At 42.9% G+C, this 18,313-nt stretch overlaps 1 protein-coding gene across 1 annotated transcript in view; it reads left to right on the top strand.

The window, feature by feature from the left end:
- CTNNBIP1 (catenin beta interacting protein 1) overlaps positions 1 to 16,712 on the top strand; it is a 32,967-nt gene extending 16,255 nt beyond the window's left edge. Inside the window, exon 4 of the mRNA XM_019541647.1 lies at positions 14,513 to 16,712. Coding sequence (XP_019397192.1) covers positions 14,513 to 14,571 — 59 coding nt within the window. The 3' untranslated portion in view covers positions 14,572 to 16,712. The remainder of the gene's footprint in view (positions 1 to 14,512) is intronic.
- The last annotated feature ends 1,601 nt before the right edge of the window (positions 16,713 to 18,313 follow it).

Below are 18,313 nucleotides of genomic sequence, written 5' to 3'. Positions count from 1 at the left end.
CAAATCCATGCTGGTTTCCCCTTAACATTGTATTGCCTGCTGGCCCCCCACAAATGTGGTCCTTTATGATTTTTTTTTTAACGTCTTGCCAAGAATAGATGTGAGGCTAACCAGCCGATAATTACCCAGGTCCTCCTTCCTCCCCTTCTTGAAAATAGGGACCACATTGGCCCTTTTCCAGTCTTTGGGACCAGTCCTGAATGCCACGAGCACTTGAACAGTTGCGCCAGTGGTTTCACTATGACATTGGCCAATTCCTGTAGTATCCTTGGGTGAAGATCATTGGGGCCTACCAACTTAAGTATGTCCAACCCCTCCAACTGCCCCTTCACTAGGTCAGTGCTAACCGTAGGTGGATTGGTATTTCTCTCACGCCGGACTGAAGTCTTATTCGGAAGCATGTTTGTATCCATGTCTAGGAACACAGATGCAAAGAAGTCATTTAAAAGCTCCACTTCGTCCATCCTGTCTGTTACGAGTTGCCCTAAACCGTTCTGTAGAGTCCCTGTGTTACCCTGCCCCGCCACCTTGCTCCCTATGTACTTAAAGAAGGACTTTTTGTTACTCTTAATCTTTGTTGCCAACTTGAATTCAGTATCTGCTTTGGCCTTCCTCACTGCTTGCCTGCAAGCATGAGCCAAACAGATATACTCTTCCTTGGTGGCTGCCCTCTGCTTCCACAGCCTGTAAGCCTCTCTTTTCCTCTGAAGGCTCTCCTGGATTTCCCTGTTCAGCCAAGATGGTTTTTTGGCTCTTTTGCCACCCTTTGTGTGAACTGGGATGGTGCTCCTCTGTGCCTGCAGGATCAGTCCCTTGAGGAACTCCCACCCTTCTTGGACTTCCAACTCACAGATGTGATTACCCCTCAGTCCCACTCGAACTAATCTCGTGAGTTGGTTGAAGCTGGCCTTCGGGAAGTCTAGCACTTCTGCCCTACTAGTTGTCTTTCTCACTTTTCACTGGATAGTGAATCCTATCAACCAGTGATCACTATCCCTTGGGTGACCTTGTACCTGTAGGTCCCCCACCAAGTCCTCCCCTGTGACCAGCACCACCTCAAGTATGGCATTTCCCCATGTGGGACTGCATACCTCCTGTGTTGGGTGCAGGTCCTGATTGCAGGTGAGGAACCTACATGAACTGGCAGACCTGGCCGACTGCTCCTCCTGGCAGTTGTCTGGGTAATTTAAGTCACCTGTGACAACCAGGTCCTTTGAACATACTGCCCTCAAGAGATGTTTCGAAAATCCTAGGTCTAACTCCTCCTGATGTGAGGGTCGGTAGCAGACCCCCACTACCAAGTCCCTTTCACCCCTGGATTTTTTCAAATCCTTTCACCTGGATTTGAAACACAGGTTAGTTCAGGGAGGTTCACAGGAGACCAGATTAAATAATCTCAAAGATTGCTTCTATCCTTAAAAATCTATGAAACTTCTAATTTGATAGCAGCAAATGAAAAATCTGTGGGATACATTACAGGTGTGAAATACACGCATATGCAGTTTAAGATGCGTAATTCAAAGTAACATTAAAACCAGATCTCTAGATGGCAGGGTATGTACTTGGGGCTTCCTGGAACTATGCTGGATGAACCATGGAGCAAGCAAGACTACCGAGGAGGTTCTGCAATTTAATAAATAAGTTACAGACTCAAATATAGTACAGTTGCCATGCTAATCTGTGCTTGGGGCAGTTTCTGCCCATAAAAAGCTTTCCTAGGACAGTTAGGTGGGTTGCCAGAAAATGAACCCAGGCAATATGACTAGTGAGGTTGTCCTTGTATAGTTTTCCCTACTAGCATTTGTGGTAAATATCTGCCAGCCCGTTCGAGGGAGGCTATTTCTTTGACCACAAGGAGTCACTCTACAACCAGGGTGTGTGTAATAGCTACTTGCAGTGGGAAACGGTATTTTACAGAGCTGAGTTCATAGTGGCCCCTGCTGAATATAGAAGTGTTCCAGTCATCAAACTCCAGTGAGCCACTATTAATAATAAACTTGAAGTTTAAGTTATATCTTGGTAGTCCTTAGGGCCTTTAGGGGATTACAGGCTCTGTCAGAAGGAGAAGCTAATCTGTAACTTTAATCAAGAAGTGCCTTAAAACTGCCATGTTATATTAACTCTGAAGATTAAGACTCTTGTTTTGGCTTGGTTCTGCTTATACTTCCATGGGGGACATGGGGAGGAAAAATCTGTGCATCTCCTACCTTGCTTTCCAAAAGCTTTCAATTTATAAAAAATTACTAACTCCTTCTCTTCTGATTCACATATCTCGTGTTATATTTGGAGAAGCTGCACTTCTGCACCTTATTTGTACAATATGGGGTGAATCTTGGTCTCCACGCAGGAGGTTGCGTTAGTTCCAAGTCTAATTGTACCAAGAAATTCAACAATGCAAAATACAAGTTAGGCTATCATAACGTGTGCCTCAGTGATCTCTTTTGTGTTGCCCTTATTACTTGAGCAGATGCCAAACCAAATACCAAGCAAATCTCATTATTCTGATTTCAGTTACTAATAGCTTTATTCTAAATTCTGTAAACATACACTTAAAATGTAAGCGCAGCAGATAGCTTTAAGAAGACCTGGCTCAGGTCTGCTGAATTCTGAAAATTGGTGTTGAATTTTTCATTTGAGTTCACTGCAGGAAATAACTTTTTCCATGAAAGTCATGAGTATGGACGACCTCTCTAGAGGTGCCATTTCCCTAACATGGGCCAGTGGTGATGTGGTTCAGGTCCGCTTTCTTGCCTGGTAAGAGTTCAGACTCTGGGTCCTGTGCTTAGCCGTGCTAGTGACAGCTACGACAATCTGAGCAAGCTGCTTTGTGTTTCAGGCTGCAAGCCTGTAAAATACAGATAATTTGGGGGGGGGGGAGGGGTGTTTCTGCAGGAGTGTTGAGGCCTATCTCATATTTGCAAAGCATTTTGATACTGTTTTGAAAGGTGAAGTAGTAGTGAAATAACTGGAGCTATGGTATGAGATGCCTTATTCTCCCAGGAACAGCAGTATGACAACTCTAGACTTTTCTGCATACCGGTCATCCAAGAAAATACATTTTTGCACTTCATTTTCTCCACCATCCATATGTTAGCCAAGTACTTCCCCCTTACTATGTCTTAAAAATAGCCCCAAATGCTGCAACGACAGTGCTAGGTACTGTTCAGGCCATAGTGGGTTTTATATGTTTAAAGTTACTGGAATGCAGGGCTTTGACCAGTTCAAAGCACTTGAACACTTTTCTGTGTGAGCTCAGAAGTAGGGAAGATGTGAGAAGCAATTTCTACCCTTTTGTACATGTGTTGGGGAGTTAACTGTTTTGATCTGGTCCACATTTCCCCTGCCTCCTTGATCGCAGAAGACCTATATCATCTCAGGCCACTGAACGTTTCTTGTCTGAATTTGCAAATTGAAGGCTGCTTCGAAATCTCTCTAATTCACTGCTACGTGGTGGAGCTGGAAAACGGGCTTTGTAGTGAGCATGGTACCTGCATTTCACTGCTAAGACCTTGGTGACTCTAGCGCTGTTGTTCCTATAGCAACAGGCTATGGTGTCGTGCTGGCTCTTGAAGAAAGCTGCTCCCTTGGGGAGGACAGAGCTGAGAAGCAAACACACCGTGGCTGGGGTAGGGGCTAGAGACGTTACCTGGATGTTGATGTATTAAAAATAAAGCCGTCTTGCCTGTGGAGAGAATTGCCCTGCGATTGGGGATGTTTGGTTGAAGAGGCATAACGGTTCATTCAGTAACCGTCTCATTTTCTACACGCGGCGCTTCTCTGTGTTCCTCTCGTCACACGTGTGTTGCCTTTCTGAGGTGTGAACCTTTTAGATATTTGGAAGAAAGTAAATGTTTATAAATGGGAGGTGTTTGCACATAAATGGGATGGGATGGGATGGGGGAGAGAGGTGGTGGGCCAAGGAGACAATTTTTTTTTTTTACTTTAATTTTCAGTTCAGCACCCTTTAGGCAATATGTTTGATGTTTTATTTATTTTTTCTAAAGATGTGGTTAGATTATTTTGCAAGTAAACGCAAAGAATTCAGACGAAATGATTAGTTTTGTGAGCGGAAGGACCTCTGAGATAGCAGCCTAGTAGATGTTAAATGTAACAATGTTTCCCTTTACATGGGTTTAGGATTTTTTTTTTTTACCCAAGGCTCCATATTTCTAGTTTGATCGTGCTATGGCTGAACAATGTTTGGCTTTGGTATTGATGTGGCTGAATCATATTCAGTAACACATGCTGTAGGGAGTGTGATCGACGCCTCCTGACTGTCAGCAGCCAAATCGTATTTGCTGCAACTTCCCGACTGTCCTAACTGGCTACCCGTGCCATTGTAAAATACCTTCTCCTTTGCTCTTCGGTTGTACGGTAAAGCTCAGGGTAAGCCTCAGGAACAGCATTTAAAAGTGACGCTTCCCATGCCAAATGACAGCTCACGTAGCAGTGGAAGCCTTGTTACAATGACTGTTTTCCAAAACTCTTGATTCCTGCTGATTAGCAGATGTATGTGCTGTGCGATGCAGCCCTCAGAAGCTTTTTGAAGCCTTTCCTGCTGTTCTGCTTCATTCACCAATTCCTTGACCTTCACATCATCTGAGCTTCCTAGGAAGGCAAAACATGATGTGTTCCAAAGCAGCAAATTGCATGACTCCTGTGAATTAACTGAGGTGATCTGAGCAGACCTGTTTCCATTTTAAACTAAGCAAGCATCAGCTAAAGTTCCCAAGTGCTGACAAAAAATGACTGGCCAGCAATGTGCCTAAACTTGGCTGTTTCTGTATCTTTTCTTGTCATCTTTTTTTTTTTTTTTTTTCCTTCTTGTGTGCATCACTCTAGCATGGTAAAGACTGACAGTGTTAATTTAAGGTAAGTGTGAAACTGCAAATTGTCCTGATTGTGGTATCACATCACATGTGGACTTGAAGCACAAATCATTGTGGTGCCATCCCTCTTTTTCCTGCCACAAGCCATCAGTAGAGAGAGAATGACAAGCTGTGGTCTCCCTTCACTAGTGTAGGCGGGGAGGCAAGAGCATCCCTGATGAAGCATGCGTGCAATGACAGCAATCTTACCCCTCACTGAGGGTATCTTTGAGTGTTCGACTTAAGAATTGCATACAAAAAACTAGAGCTCTTGGTTCCAGAATTATACCTTTCATTAGACCAACTGGGAAATCGCAAGAAAATTCTCCTTTTCTGCAAGCTTTTGGGATCAAAGTCCCTTTGCCAGGCTCTGGGGAAAGAATAGATGGTATAGGACGGTAAGAAGTCCCCAACTTAAGAATTGGCATTTTAACACTGTTTCAGCAACCCAGTTGGAAAGTTAAGAAGAAGATTACATGATGGTTTAAACTGTTGAGGGGTGATCTTTAATTGCTTCGGCCTATTGATCCAGGTGCATAAATATAAAAATATTTGAGGATTGGGAGGAGTCTGTGCCTGCTTGGGTACTCTGTGGGCGAAGGCCCAGTCTTTCTGGCTGGGTGGCAGAGTGCCATGGACTTGTAAAGAAGAGCTTCTGTTTGAAAGGAGCAATGATTGCCTAGGGACTGAAGTGTCCTGGAGAGAGGGATTGCATGTCTAGGAAACAGAGGGTCAGGTATGCATGTGCATCTTTTTGATTGCTCTGTACCTTAATTAGTGGAAGTGTAAATATTTCGTTAAGGTGGTGTTCACAGTAAACATGGTTTAAGACCCTATTGACTGGATCGCAGGCTTTTGGCAAAGGTCCAGTTTAACTTTCTAACCTGTGCCCTGTTTTTTGTGTGGGTTTTTTTTTTTTTTTCAGTTTTATCCCCTCACTTCAATGAACACATCCGTCGTGGAAGCCAAGTTAGGCTGTGGCTGAGGTCCCATTCATCAGGACTAATCCCTGCTTCCCCTTTGCCAGATGGAAGCCCCTGCTCCATTCTTTGGAAATATCTGTAGCAGTACACAAGCACAGATTTCTCTGTAACTGCTTAATTAGCAGGCTTGCTGTCGTGTGGGTTTCATTTAGCTCTGTAGCTGGGGGTCATTGAAAGTGACTTCTGCAAACATTGTGCTCTGTTGATTGTGGGTCCAGGACGGGTTTTTTCTGAGTTGTTTTTCTGCCCAGATTTTCTGCTGCAAGTATCTTCAGACACTGTAATGCTTCCTAAGTGGATTTTGGACGGCGGAAGAAATGACAGGATCCACTCCAACTGAGCACATGGCAACCCTTCCTATTCAGGAAAGATGGTGTGCTGTCTTTCAGCAAAGTAGTTTTCATTTTTCAATTCTCTCTCCAAAAGCTCTCAAAGTTCAGGTAACGAGTATGTGTTACGCTTGATGAAAACAATACAAAGTAGGCTTGAGAGAGTTATCTAGATGCTGTGTGCGCTGTTGCATCCGCACCCAAAACTGAGGATGGTCCACTCCAAAATCACATTTGTGACATGGGAAAAATGGAAGGCCCCTGAAAGCATCTGGTGATTCTGATCCTTCTCTCTCTCTCTCTCTCTCTCTCATTTAGGCTGCTTGTTCCAGCTCTGCCATAGACAGCTTCTTCCTAGTAACGCAAAGTTATTTATTGTCTTTGCTTCACTTCTCTAAGCAAAAAATGGAGATAGTTGTCCATCTTTTTGTAAAGCACTTTGATCATTCTTGATTTGGAAGTGGAGGTTTACACCAATTTTTAACTGACTTTCATGAATGCAACAGCACTTTCCAAAGTTGTAACTTGAAAAAGTGGAATAAGTAACCAGGAAAATGTACTTTTTAAGCTTTAAGTTGAGAATGAGTCAGCAGAGCAAGCTAGTTCTCCTTGGATAGAATGACATGGGTAGAGAACTTTCTTTTCCAATCTTTGTAGTGCTCAATCATAGAAACTAGCCAAATAGGAAAGAGCCCAGATAATAGTACCGTATTTCCTTTGTCCTCAAAAATCAGTTAGTGAAGAAAGCTATTGGATTAGGCTGGCACAATTTGCCTTTGGAAACCCATGTTGCATTTTATCCTGTTTTCTATGAAGGTAAAGACTTGAAAGTAGATAAATTTCCATCAAAATCTGTTCTGAACCTTTGCAAGGTTGCTCAGGTCAGGCTAATGGATCCTGTGGTGGTTTGGATCGCATTTTTTCCCACTTTTGAAATACAGGCCCAACATTTGCTATTCTTCAGTCGCAAGGTAACACCCGCATGTGATTAGCTTATCCTCCTCCGCATGTTCCTGTTCCCTCAGAATTCAGGAATGGAGATTAGCCAGGAAACGCTCCCCCCTCCTGTGATTTGTGTGCACCGAGCTATCACACTGAGCCATGTGGAACTGGTTCAGTTGTAATTAGTACCGAAAAACAGTGGAGTAATGAAAAAGATGCTCTGATTTCCTGCATCTAATTACCAAGAGCAAAGCTTTCACATTTAACAGAAGTGCAAACCCAATTACTCTAAAACAATACTATTTTCAAGTTACGAAGTCAAGTTCTCAGGAGGTAGGTAAATGCTACAGTGAAGGTTGCCTGTGATTAGACCCTTTTAAGTGTACATGTGCCCAAAGGCATGCATACACACATGCACACACGTGTGTGTATAATTATGTGAAGGTCTTTAATTTCATGAGCGCACGTTATTTTTCCGTAGGACTCCGTCATTCAGTGCATAGAACAGGCAAAGCGCAAAGGGCATTTATTCAGTAAAATTTTCTTCTCAGTGTGCGACCTTGTGACTTCTTTACTGTGTACAGTTCAGTCTTTGCTCTGAAGGTAGATTTTCCTCTTGCGTGGTCCTCCTGCCTGTCGAATCAGAGTTCTCCCCCAACAATTCGTGTATTTTCTTAACAGTGTGGGAATGCTTGTCCAACCAGTCTCAATTTCCACTTCAACACCCTGATCAGTCTCGTTTGTTCTCCAGTCCTGGTCATCTTGCTTCCCTTGGCTTCTTGGCCTAACCAGTTCTAGCTCTCCTTCCAGATCCTGGTTCTTTGGCAAAACTCTCCCTCCCTGTCTCATGTAGCCCTTCATCCACATCTAGTCTTAAGCCTCATCCCCTGGATTCCCCTGGTACCTTGTCCCAGTATATTCTCTGAGCTCTTCTCTGCAGTGTCCCAAGTCTGGCACTTGTCCTCCCTCCATTTGAATCAGACTGCTTCCTCTTCTGCATTCTTTGGGTGCTAAGAGGCGAGTCATGGAGAATACAAGAGACGGGTCCCTAGTCTGGTCTGCACCAGGTATCAGACCCAAGTACTGCTTTGTTCCTCTAGCTCTGAGATGGGGACAAGTGGGTTCAGTCATCACTCTTGTGGGGGTGATGTCTTGTGTAGTCTGGTCTGCACTAGTAGGTGAGTGTCAAGCTCACTCAATGAATATGCAGTTTAATTTTAGCAGCCTCTCTTGAGCACATGCCTGTTGTATATTCCAAAGGCTGATACTTGGGTGATTTTTCGTGGGTATAGGTAAAGACACATTCTTCACATACTTTCTTTCCAAATTTCCTCCTCTAGCAGAGAGGAGCACTGACACTTTCTAAAGAAAAAGTTGCTAGCAGTTTAACACGGACATTGTTTTACTCTAGTCTTGTTTTTCTCCTTGTTCTGGGAAACTCCCATTGCTATTTTTTGGGGAGCTAGGGGGCAAACAAATAAAATGAAGGTAGCCATGACATGGGGAAAAAAGAATTTCAAAAGGTGAAAAGTCTGGCACCGTGCTATAAGTAACCGTATATGGGTCTTAAAATGGAAAATGTTGGGTAACTATCTTGGCTGGACTGGTAACCTGCTTTTCAAGTGTATTGATAGTGTAATGATTGATAAGACATTGTTGGTACTTGGTAGAGTGTTTGGAAGCCTTTAGATAAGACCAAGTGCTTGTTGTCATCTTTGGGGAAACTGAAGCACAGAGGTGGAGAAACTAGGCCAGTAGTCAGGTCAGTGGTATCCTTCTCTCTTGAATTGCAGGCCCTTGCAGTAAGCACTGATATGCTGCCTCCGGACACAAGAATATAAGCTTCATCAAAATGACTTGGGTATTCAGGGATTTTTGACACTACTGCAAGAGGTATTCTTTTGTTAAAATAACGTAGCTTATAGTTTCCTCAGTATCTGATTTTTCCCATTTATTCCAATGATGAACTACATTTCCTGCGCCCAGTCTCCATTCCAATGTAATGGCAGGTTAACAAAAACTCACATTTAAAGATGCTGAAGTTATGCCAGATGGTTCCAAAAACCGTTTTGAATATTTGTGTGGTTTTTGGTGGGGGTTTTTTTTTACAGTAGCTGTTTGGAACAAGAACTGGCAAATTCTGAACATGCTATTCAGAGAGAACTGTTTTGACTGAGGAAGCAAAAATCATCTGCAAAACTCCAAGCATCCTCTGTATAGCTGGAGCTATTAATTGCTTCTGTCGTGCTTTTCAGACTGCTGTACCTTGGCCGCAGTAAGCCGTGCGTGGACACAGCACAGAAAGCCAGAATGGTTTTGGTTGTAGACAGAGAGACATCAGTGGAAGGATTTAGGGGACAGTAGAAATATCTTGGATTAAATCTCTCCTCTTTTTTTTTTTTTTTTAACATAAAACATGCCAGGAAAATTTTTTTTTAGCAAGATCTTTAAGAAGGGAGAGGGAAGAGAAACCACCAACATCTGTTAAGTAACCCGGCTCATCTGCTGTGCGTGGTGTGATGTCATCTGTGATTTTGCTGTTGCTAGGAGACCTTTACTTCTCTAGAATTGCATAGCAAGAGCATCTCTAGTTTAAAGAGGGGTGAACAATTAGAGAAATGGCAGAGCTGAGGCATATTGCCTTGTCTTGCAACCCATGTCTGACTAAATTGGATACCCCGTGAGGGAATTTGTCATCTTCTGTTTATTAGAACACTTACTAGTCCAATTCTTTTCTTTTTGGGAGGCTAACAGTCTTTTAAATTATGTACCTGCCTTTTAAAAAGCAAACCTGGCAGATCTGTTTGAATTAAGAGACTAGTGCACATATATGTCTTGAGCAGAGGAAGAGCAACTTGTCGTTGAGATCAAAAACTGAAAGACTGCAGGACTTCCTAAAGCGCTTCAGCAAAATTAAAGACAAAATCACAGTTCAGCCCTAACTTTTACCTTTAACAAAACCTTGGCTGTGGTGATCTAGTTTGGGACGATCCTGCTTTGAGTAGGGGGTTGGACAAGGTGACCTTCTGAGGTCTCTTCCAAGCCTAATTTTCTATGATTCTTGTGCAGTAGTATAAGACATATAATTGAACTTCATAAGAAGCACTTCAGTGTTGGATTACATTATCAGCAGAGACTGTAGTATAGTTTAAGCAGTGACATGGAGTCTGGACTCCACAGTTTTCTCAAATTTAATCACTGCTTTTGTGCACGACGGAAAATTGGGATAAAAATACTTACCCAGTTTTGAGGCACTGGAGTTTGCTTCATGCATCTGCTTTCTGTATCTTCATACCAACAGAAAACCAGTTTGAGTACCTGGCTGAACAAGATCACTTTGGGTACCCCACGTCCCATACTGCAGTTTTCCTAGCTGAAATGCATCCCGAGTGCACTTGTATTCTCATCCCAGGACTTCAGCTAATATCCCTTGTGCATTTTGTCTCTCTAATCCTTTTAAAACTGCTTTTCTTAACATAAAATGTTTTTGGGAGCCAGAAATCGGCTTTCGGGGGCTTGATAGCTGTCCTGTCTCCTGACACCAGGATAAAGAATGAATTAAACCAGACCGTTGGAATGTAAAATGTTGCCCGGCGATTAAGTTTCTGCAGCAGGGGTGGGGAGGAGTGGGAGCCGAGACAGCTGAATTTCTTAGACATTGCTTGTTTTCTGTTGCTTGTATTACCAGCCAAAGCTGCTCAAAGTTGAACCATCTCGGAGTAGGAGATTCTGATGTGGGATGTGTGTTGTGCAGAGGCCACTCACTCATGCTATTCTGATGCGTGCCTTCCTGAAATGCAGTGCTTTGGTTTGGATCGGTCTTCAGTAGAGGAACATGCGATAAATTAGTACTTTTTTGGAGGAGGGGAAAGGGGAAACAGGGATGCTGGAGGGAGAAATGAGGGGAAGGGAATGGGGGGGGCAGACTGTCATTAAGATGGTTGAGCTCAAACTCTCTCCCCTGTTGTCTAATTTTTTAGTAGAGGCTTTGAAGGTAACAGTTAGCTCATACATACTTAATTGGTTCATAAAGGCCAGCAAAGATCTTGTGTGGTATCTGTTATACTTAAATAGTTAGGATCAGCTTAATGGTTGGCCAGATATCAAAAATAGTATAGAGTTTACACATACATAATTTTTAAAAAAATTGTCATTTTGATAAATGGTGCTACAGGATCCACAGATGAAAGAAAGCTTTTGCTTTCATTTCCTCTCTAGGGCCTGGAAGTTCTCTAACAAGTTACGAATATTAGTCAGCCCTAAAGCATTTTTAGCTCTTGTCTAGACTAAAGAGATTTCTTTACAACACTGCCTTATGACTCGCCCATGTTGTCTCTTGTTCCCCCATGTCCTGAAGAGATTTTACTTAAGGGGCACCTTATGCTCCTCTCTGAACATAAAGAAGTCCAGAAAGCGACTGATTCCTTAATATCCCAAAAGGAAATGTCCTTTGAAGAATTAACATGTTCAAAATGAAATATTTTATGTGGTCCTAGATGGATCATGAATTACATTAAATATTGAATCATCTGGCCCTAGCTGAAAGCGCAACCAAGCCAGTAGCATATTAAAAAGGCTGTTTGTATCCTAAGTACAGGGTTTCTCAACCCCCCACTTGTGGGCCACATCTAGGCCACAGGGGCATGGGGCTCCCCAGACGTCTGAAAATAGGTCAGGGAGGATTGGTGGCAATTTATGCTGCCACCACTGCTCCACTTCCAAATTTCCAGGCCCCATGGGCTAAATAACATGGCCCTGTGCATGAAATCCTGCCAGCATGCAGGGAGTCAGGGCTGGGGCAGGGGGCCCATATCTGGTGCAGGACTGAGGCCATGATGGTGATATGGTGTGTGGATCGGGAATCCAGCACACCACGTGTGGTGACATCTTACCTGGTGCATACAGGACTTGATCTGGACCCACAGGCTAATCCTGCATCATGCATCTGGCAAAAGGTTGGGCACCACTGGCGTAAGTATAATGAATGGGATAGGTCTGCGTTCAGTTTCTAGGAAGCATGATTTTTGGTCATTATCCTAGGCAATCGGCCCTTCAGCTGAAAGACTAATAATTAAATGTATCATGGAAATTGAATGTATCATGGAAATTGAACTACTATTTGGGAAAATTGCATCCTTAACTTCTGTAAGAAGCATGTTGCAAGAGCAGATGGAGATTCTTACGCTCTTGCAACCGACTGTGTCTGTTTGGTGGGTTAGAGAGACCTCCGGTTTCAGAGGGAAGGTTCGGTGCTGCTTTGGTCCCTGTTAATGAACTCGTCTCTTACGGTGCGTAGCAGTCTCCCAGATCAGGGTTTTCAAAGCTAACTGTAGAAGATACAGAGGAAGGCACTGTCAAAAGCATAAGCTGTTTCCTGTTTTCTCACCTTACCAGGTGAGATTTCAGTGATTCCTGAATTTTGGATCAGCTTTCCCAAGCACCATTTGCATTGTCAGTGGCTTCTCTTCCATGATAGATCACAGATGTGGTTTGAGATCACCTGGTGTGGGCGCTCATCAGCCTATGTTGGGCTCAGCATCTGGAATCTAGCAGAGGCAAGGCATCGTCTCAGGGTGGCGTTCCCTGCTGGGAATAGGCCAGCTGCTTGTCCCCAACCGTGTGCCAACTTCACAGACTCTCCCATGGCTTAAGCACCCTCTCACAGGGTCCCAAGGTTGTGAGCAGCCCTAGTCATGTTTTATCCTTTCTTGAGCATGCAGTAATTGTAACATATTCCACACATGTTTTGGCTAATGGCTTTGAAACTCTCTCTTGCTTTCTAACCTCATGCAGGGAGGAGACACCTGCACATATTTTGCTGCTTAAATTTCCTCATCGCTCTGGACAGGTGCTGAGTTTTCTGGAACGGTCCAGGATCCTTCTGTACGGTTCATTATTTGACATCTGGAACTGGGAGACTTTTCAGCTGAGCTTGCCTGGCTGGTTCTTAAGTAACCCAGCCTTTATTTTTTCTCTTCTCCTGCCGTGATTGTTTGCATGACACTGTGAGGCTCCCACCCGTGTGAATCTCTTTAACCCCCTTCTTTTTCATGTTTGTTCTGCTGGGGAAATTTCCACTTCTCACTTCAGCAGGTCCCTAACGAACTTTGGTTCAGCTCTTTCACCACACGGGCAGCCTCCTTAGCATTGAGTTTTCGAGTCAAGGCACACTCATTGAAGTTAAATATTCTCCATTGTTTATAATCTGGGGATATGCTAAAGATCCTGTTAGGCAAAGCAGATGCACGTTGACATTGGAGCGTTTCATGTTACAGAGGTTCTCATAGTAACAACCATATAGGAATTCTGGTTGACATCATGAAATTTTCAAGTCATACATAGGTTTCTCCAATCATCCCCATATGTTGCCTCCATTTATGTTTCCTAATATAAGTAGTCTCACTCACAGGAAATGAGATACTGACAGCTGCTTATGGAGCAAAATGCTTACTGGATTTGTTCACTTGGCCAGCAGAAAGAACATCTGCAGCCGATTCCAGCAGAAAGAGATCTGCAGGATTTAAATCTGGGACCATGTGGTAGAAGAGGAAGGGTAGGGTGGCAGTAGATCTGGGTTCTACTCTTTGCCCTGCCGGAGTTTGAAGTTTTTGGGTGCAAGACTGACAAAAGTCACCTACTTTTGCAGTGTTTCAGTTTTGCCATTGTTGAAATCGGGACAATATTTTCTTTCCTTCCACATATGCTGAGGCTTAAACTAATGCTTAGCAAGCACTTTGCATTTATTGTGTGCAGAAAATCAAAGTTTTATTATAACACATGCTCACATTACATCCCTGGACAATGAAAAGTCTCTAACAGGAATAACAAAAGCGTGAACCCCTACCATGAAGACAGCTCTTTTTAAGAATAAAAAAGCACAGGCAGTACAAAATATTCAAATATTGCTTTAAAGGGAAAGTATGACACAGGTCAGTACATCTGTATTGAACAGTCCCTTTCATACTTTCAGAAGCTTCGGTAAGACCTTTTTGCAGTGCACAAAGCTGAAGGATGATGAGCTCAGCAAAGGAAAGTCTGCAAGTCCCAGTGTTGCCAATTCCATCTTTTTGGTGGCTTTTTTTTTTCCTTGAAGCCCCGGTTCCTGAAGGTTTGAAACGGGAGAATCTTAACTTTTACCTAAGCAACACCGTTCCCTATGGCAGAGCTTTAAAAGCTGAAACGTAAATGTTCCAACACCAGACGGCAAATGAAAAGAACAAAAAATGTATTTCTTTAAAAATCCTCCTTAATATGAAGACTTTTGGCCTTCAGAAGTCATCCAATTTGATATATATTTTTTGTGCTAAGGGTTGAAAATACTGAAGTTGAATCCAATACCTGTTCTTTAAATGAAATAATCTTGGCTCCCATTTCTTATACGTGCTTGCAGGTGCTGAGGACGTGGTGATGGCATTTTCCAGATCAGAGACGGAAGACAGAAGGCAGTAACTTCAGGCATCTGAACAACACAGAGGTGGAGAGGGCAATGAGATTCCCGAAGATAAAGGAGAGAATGGCTGAGCATTATCAAGTTCCTTTGCCCACCCCTAATTTTCCATGGTAGCCCTTCTCCTCCTTTTCCTTATTATTTTGCTTCCCTTTGCCCGACCCTCTGAACATCTCTCACAGCCATCTGTTCTGGTATGCTGTTGTTACTCAGCTGGGCTGTGTTCATCAAGGATGGATCAAGAGGTGCATTTACAATTGGCTCAAAGGGATAAGACTGTTTGTGATTGGCTAAAGGAAGACAACTTGTAAACTTGACCAATGGAAACCTTTAATTTTATTTCTGGTTTTATTTTATACTTTTAAAGAAGTTATTTTCAAGATCTGGTGCTTATTTAGGTCATTGTTTGTGAATTTTAAGGGGGTTTGATTGGCTGTGTAGAACTGGAAACAAATTGTGATTGGCTGATAATGCAAATGCTTTCTCTTGATTGGCTTTTAAGGTATTCTGCCGATATCAAATTTTTCATTGCAGAAAGCTGATGTTTTGGTGTATTGGTTATTACTTTACATTTATTGACTTAGGAGGAAAGAGACAAATGTGCTTTGCAATATTTATTATACATGTGCACACACGTGCTTTGCTTTTTTGATTGGCTTAAAAACAGTGTTTTTAATTTTCTGTTGGCTGCAGTGTTTCCCTTGCAATCAGTTTTTCCATATGCATCTGCTCTATGGCCTCTAGCTCTTTTTTGGAGCATGTGTCGAAAGCATATTGACTTTAATAACTCTACCTGTCTCAGCTGGAATGTAGAGAGATCAGCAGCCCTGCTTCTGCTTCCCTATGGGCTGTGCAATGAACTCCTGCTGACAAACTGGGTATTCAGGTGGCTTTTCCCTTTGCTTCTGACAGAGGAGCAGTAGATAGTTTGCAGGAATTGCAAGAATATGAGATCTATGGCTCTGACATTAATTGCCAAATTTGTATAGAGTTATAAATGAGTTGTTTAAAATAGTACATATAGCTCTACTTTAACCCTTTAATTGCTGCACAGGATTTGGTTCTCCAGTGAGGGAACTTTAACAACCATAAACTTGAATTCATATTGCATGAAAATGTAACAAACTAAGATCTGTATCACCTGCAATATCATATACCCTATGCCTCTAATACCTGCAACGATTCAGTTACTGCATTAATGGACCCAGTTGTGAATGTAGAGGTGATGCTTGCAGGTGCACATATCCTGAGTGAAAGGAGAGGGCCTTAAACAAAAACCTGCCGAGGAATTCTGAAAGGTGCACTGACTCTTCAGGAATCTATACACAGAATATTAAAATCCTGAAGCTCCTAGTGCTGCTGCTTAAAACCCAGCACTTCCTTCTCTATTTATGTGCAGTGAATTTTTACAATACTTATACCCCTTGCTGTGGGTTGCACTGATTTTTTTTTTTAAAATATTTCAAACCCTATTTAAAACAGAAATCCATTCATGAGTTCCCAGTTCCTTTCACACGGTTAACTATTTGGAGTAACAGCTCAGGATCTTGGCTGTGACAACATGACTGTTCTCTGGCAAGAAATGTCAAAGTTGCAGATGCTATTACAAACTTGGCGAATAAGAGAAACCAATGGATTATGTGTGAGAGAAGAGGGGACTCGTAAGCATGGGTGAATTATTTTGAACAAATAAACGTTATGGGAAAAACTGTAATTCTGTCTGTTAAAATGATCCTTTTGATTTACTGCAGCTTTGTGAAGTTTCACTGTAAAAGTTAATTTTGTGCCCCATTTATTTGGGTTGGATGAGATTTCCCTTTATTGAACCAATACCAGCAGTGAAACCAATTGATTCTTAAAATTTGAACCGTTTGCCTAAGAGGCGTTCTAATTTAACTTTGGTGCAAAGGGGCAGCCCTTAAAGGGTTAATTTAAGGGGGTACATGTGTTTCTGGCTGCTAGCTGGAATGAATGGGCTGGATTGTGGTGGCCTGTCATTGTCAAGCTAACATGCATACTCCATGTGTATCTATGGCATTTCTGAGCTGTTATATCTTTTTAAGAAGAAAAGTGAAGTGTTTCTGTGGTTTAATCTTTTGACTAAAAATGTAACTGTTGGGGAAAATACAGTTTTTAATAGCTACTCTTGTTTCTTATTGATTTTTTTTTTTTTTTTTTTTTTAATACACATAAAATGTGGTTACCTTATTGAGTTGTTGTATTGGTAACTCAGCAATATGCAAATTATTCACCTTTTTCTTTGAAGAGGTTTCCATGTAAAGACCAAACTTTGAAGGCTTAAGTAATATGGTTACTAAGAGAAGGACCTCTGAAGCCAAGATGCTGTTAACAGGGTATTGTGGAATTCAGAAATCTCATCAAATGTCTTCACTTCCAGTGATTTCTGCTGTCTTTTGCTTTGTATACTCAGCCCAAGTAGCCTGACATCCCTATATCTCTCTTCCTGGTGTTTCCTACATTAAAACAGGGCCAGAGGATCTGTGATAAATAATTGATGTGTGTGCTGGGGAGAGAAGAGTAGTTCTCTGGAACAGGCAATTTGGACAGAAGAAGGTTTCTAAAGTGTTTGTGTTGTCCTCTTCCTCACCCTGAAAACCTCTTCTAATGCTGGGGCCTAGGGATGGAACAGTGGAAAGCAGAAGAAACCAGCTTGCAGCAAAGCAAGGGGGGCTGACTTGGTCGGCCTAGGTAACGCTTTCTCTAGCTTGGCATTCAGTTTAGTCTTTTACTGGAGACACTTGCTGTGTAGAAGAGTGTAGGGTGTAGAAAAGAGAGAGAAGGGTGTAGAAGAGGCCCTTCACTGCTAACACTTGCTGATGAAGATGAGGGTTGTACCGGCTCGAAGCAGGGAGTGCAGCTTTATCTTGAAAGACATCATTCAAGTGTAACAGAGGCAAAGCCAGAGTGTCCATCAGACATATCTGAGGCATCCTAGAAGGTGGCAGCAGGGGTCTAGACATCACATTCCCCCTCGTTCAGATTAGAAATCCTTGGGCAATCTCTGTGAGCAAGGACCTCTTCTATGCCTCCCTGATCCACTTTGGTTTATCCTTGAGAAGCTCATCACGTATCCAGGGGCAGCACCAGCCTCTTCCAGGAGGGGTGGCTGAGGTGGGCTAGACAGAAAATTGGCGGGGGGCTGCGCTATACATCTTCTGGCCAAACATACTTATTCAGCTGGGCCAGGAGCGCTGCTGCAGGAGGGAGCAGAGTGTGCTCAGTTGCACAGGGCAGGTGGTGGCCTGGGTACAAAGGTGGGGGTCTTGGACAGGGGTGGTTATAGGGGGCTAAGGTGAATTTTAGGGTGGCTGTTGCCCCCCCCCCCCAGCTGCCCCTTAGCACCACCCCTGCATGTATCCCAGCCATTTAAGCTTGATTTTACCCAGCTAAGAGGGAAATGGATTGACATGTGCAGTCAGTGGCAGTTCCAGAGTCTGGCTGAGGCTGAAGGACAACCTTGCAGAGAAGCAGGTTCTGCCTTTCTCTCATTACAGACCTCAGTTGTTGCTTTTTGAATATTTCCAGATTAATCTTCTAGATTTGTCTTTGATCTCTTCAAATGATTGTGGCACCAGGCCCCGCAGAAACTGGCAGTGCTGTGTAACAACCATCTCTGGAACTGCTGTCTCCCGTGTGTGTGTGGCAGGGATGTGTATGATCTAGTATCTGAAATCATGCACTTTTTTTCATTCTGGCTTCTACCGCAATTTCACTGGGCACCTG

This window comes from Crocodylus porosus, unplaced genomic scaffold (genome assembly GCF_001723895.1).
Source record: "Crocodylus porosus isolate Cpor-Errol unplaced genomic scaffold, CroPor_comp1, whole genome shotgun sequence".
In the NCBI taxonomy this organism is placed as follows: domain Eukaryota; kingdom Metazoa; phylum Chordata; order Crocodylia; family Crocodylidae; genus Crocodylus; species Crocodylus porosus.
This window is presented reverse-complemented; position numbering and strand designations above follow the sequence as displayed.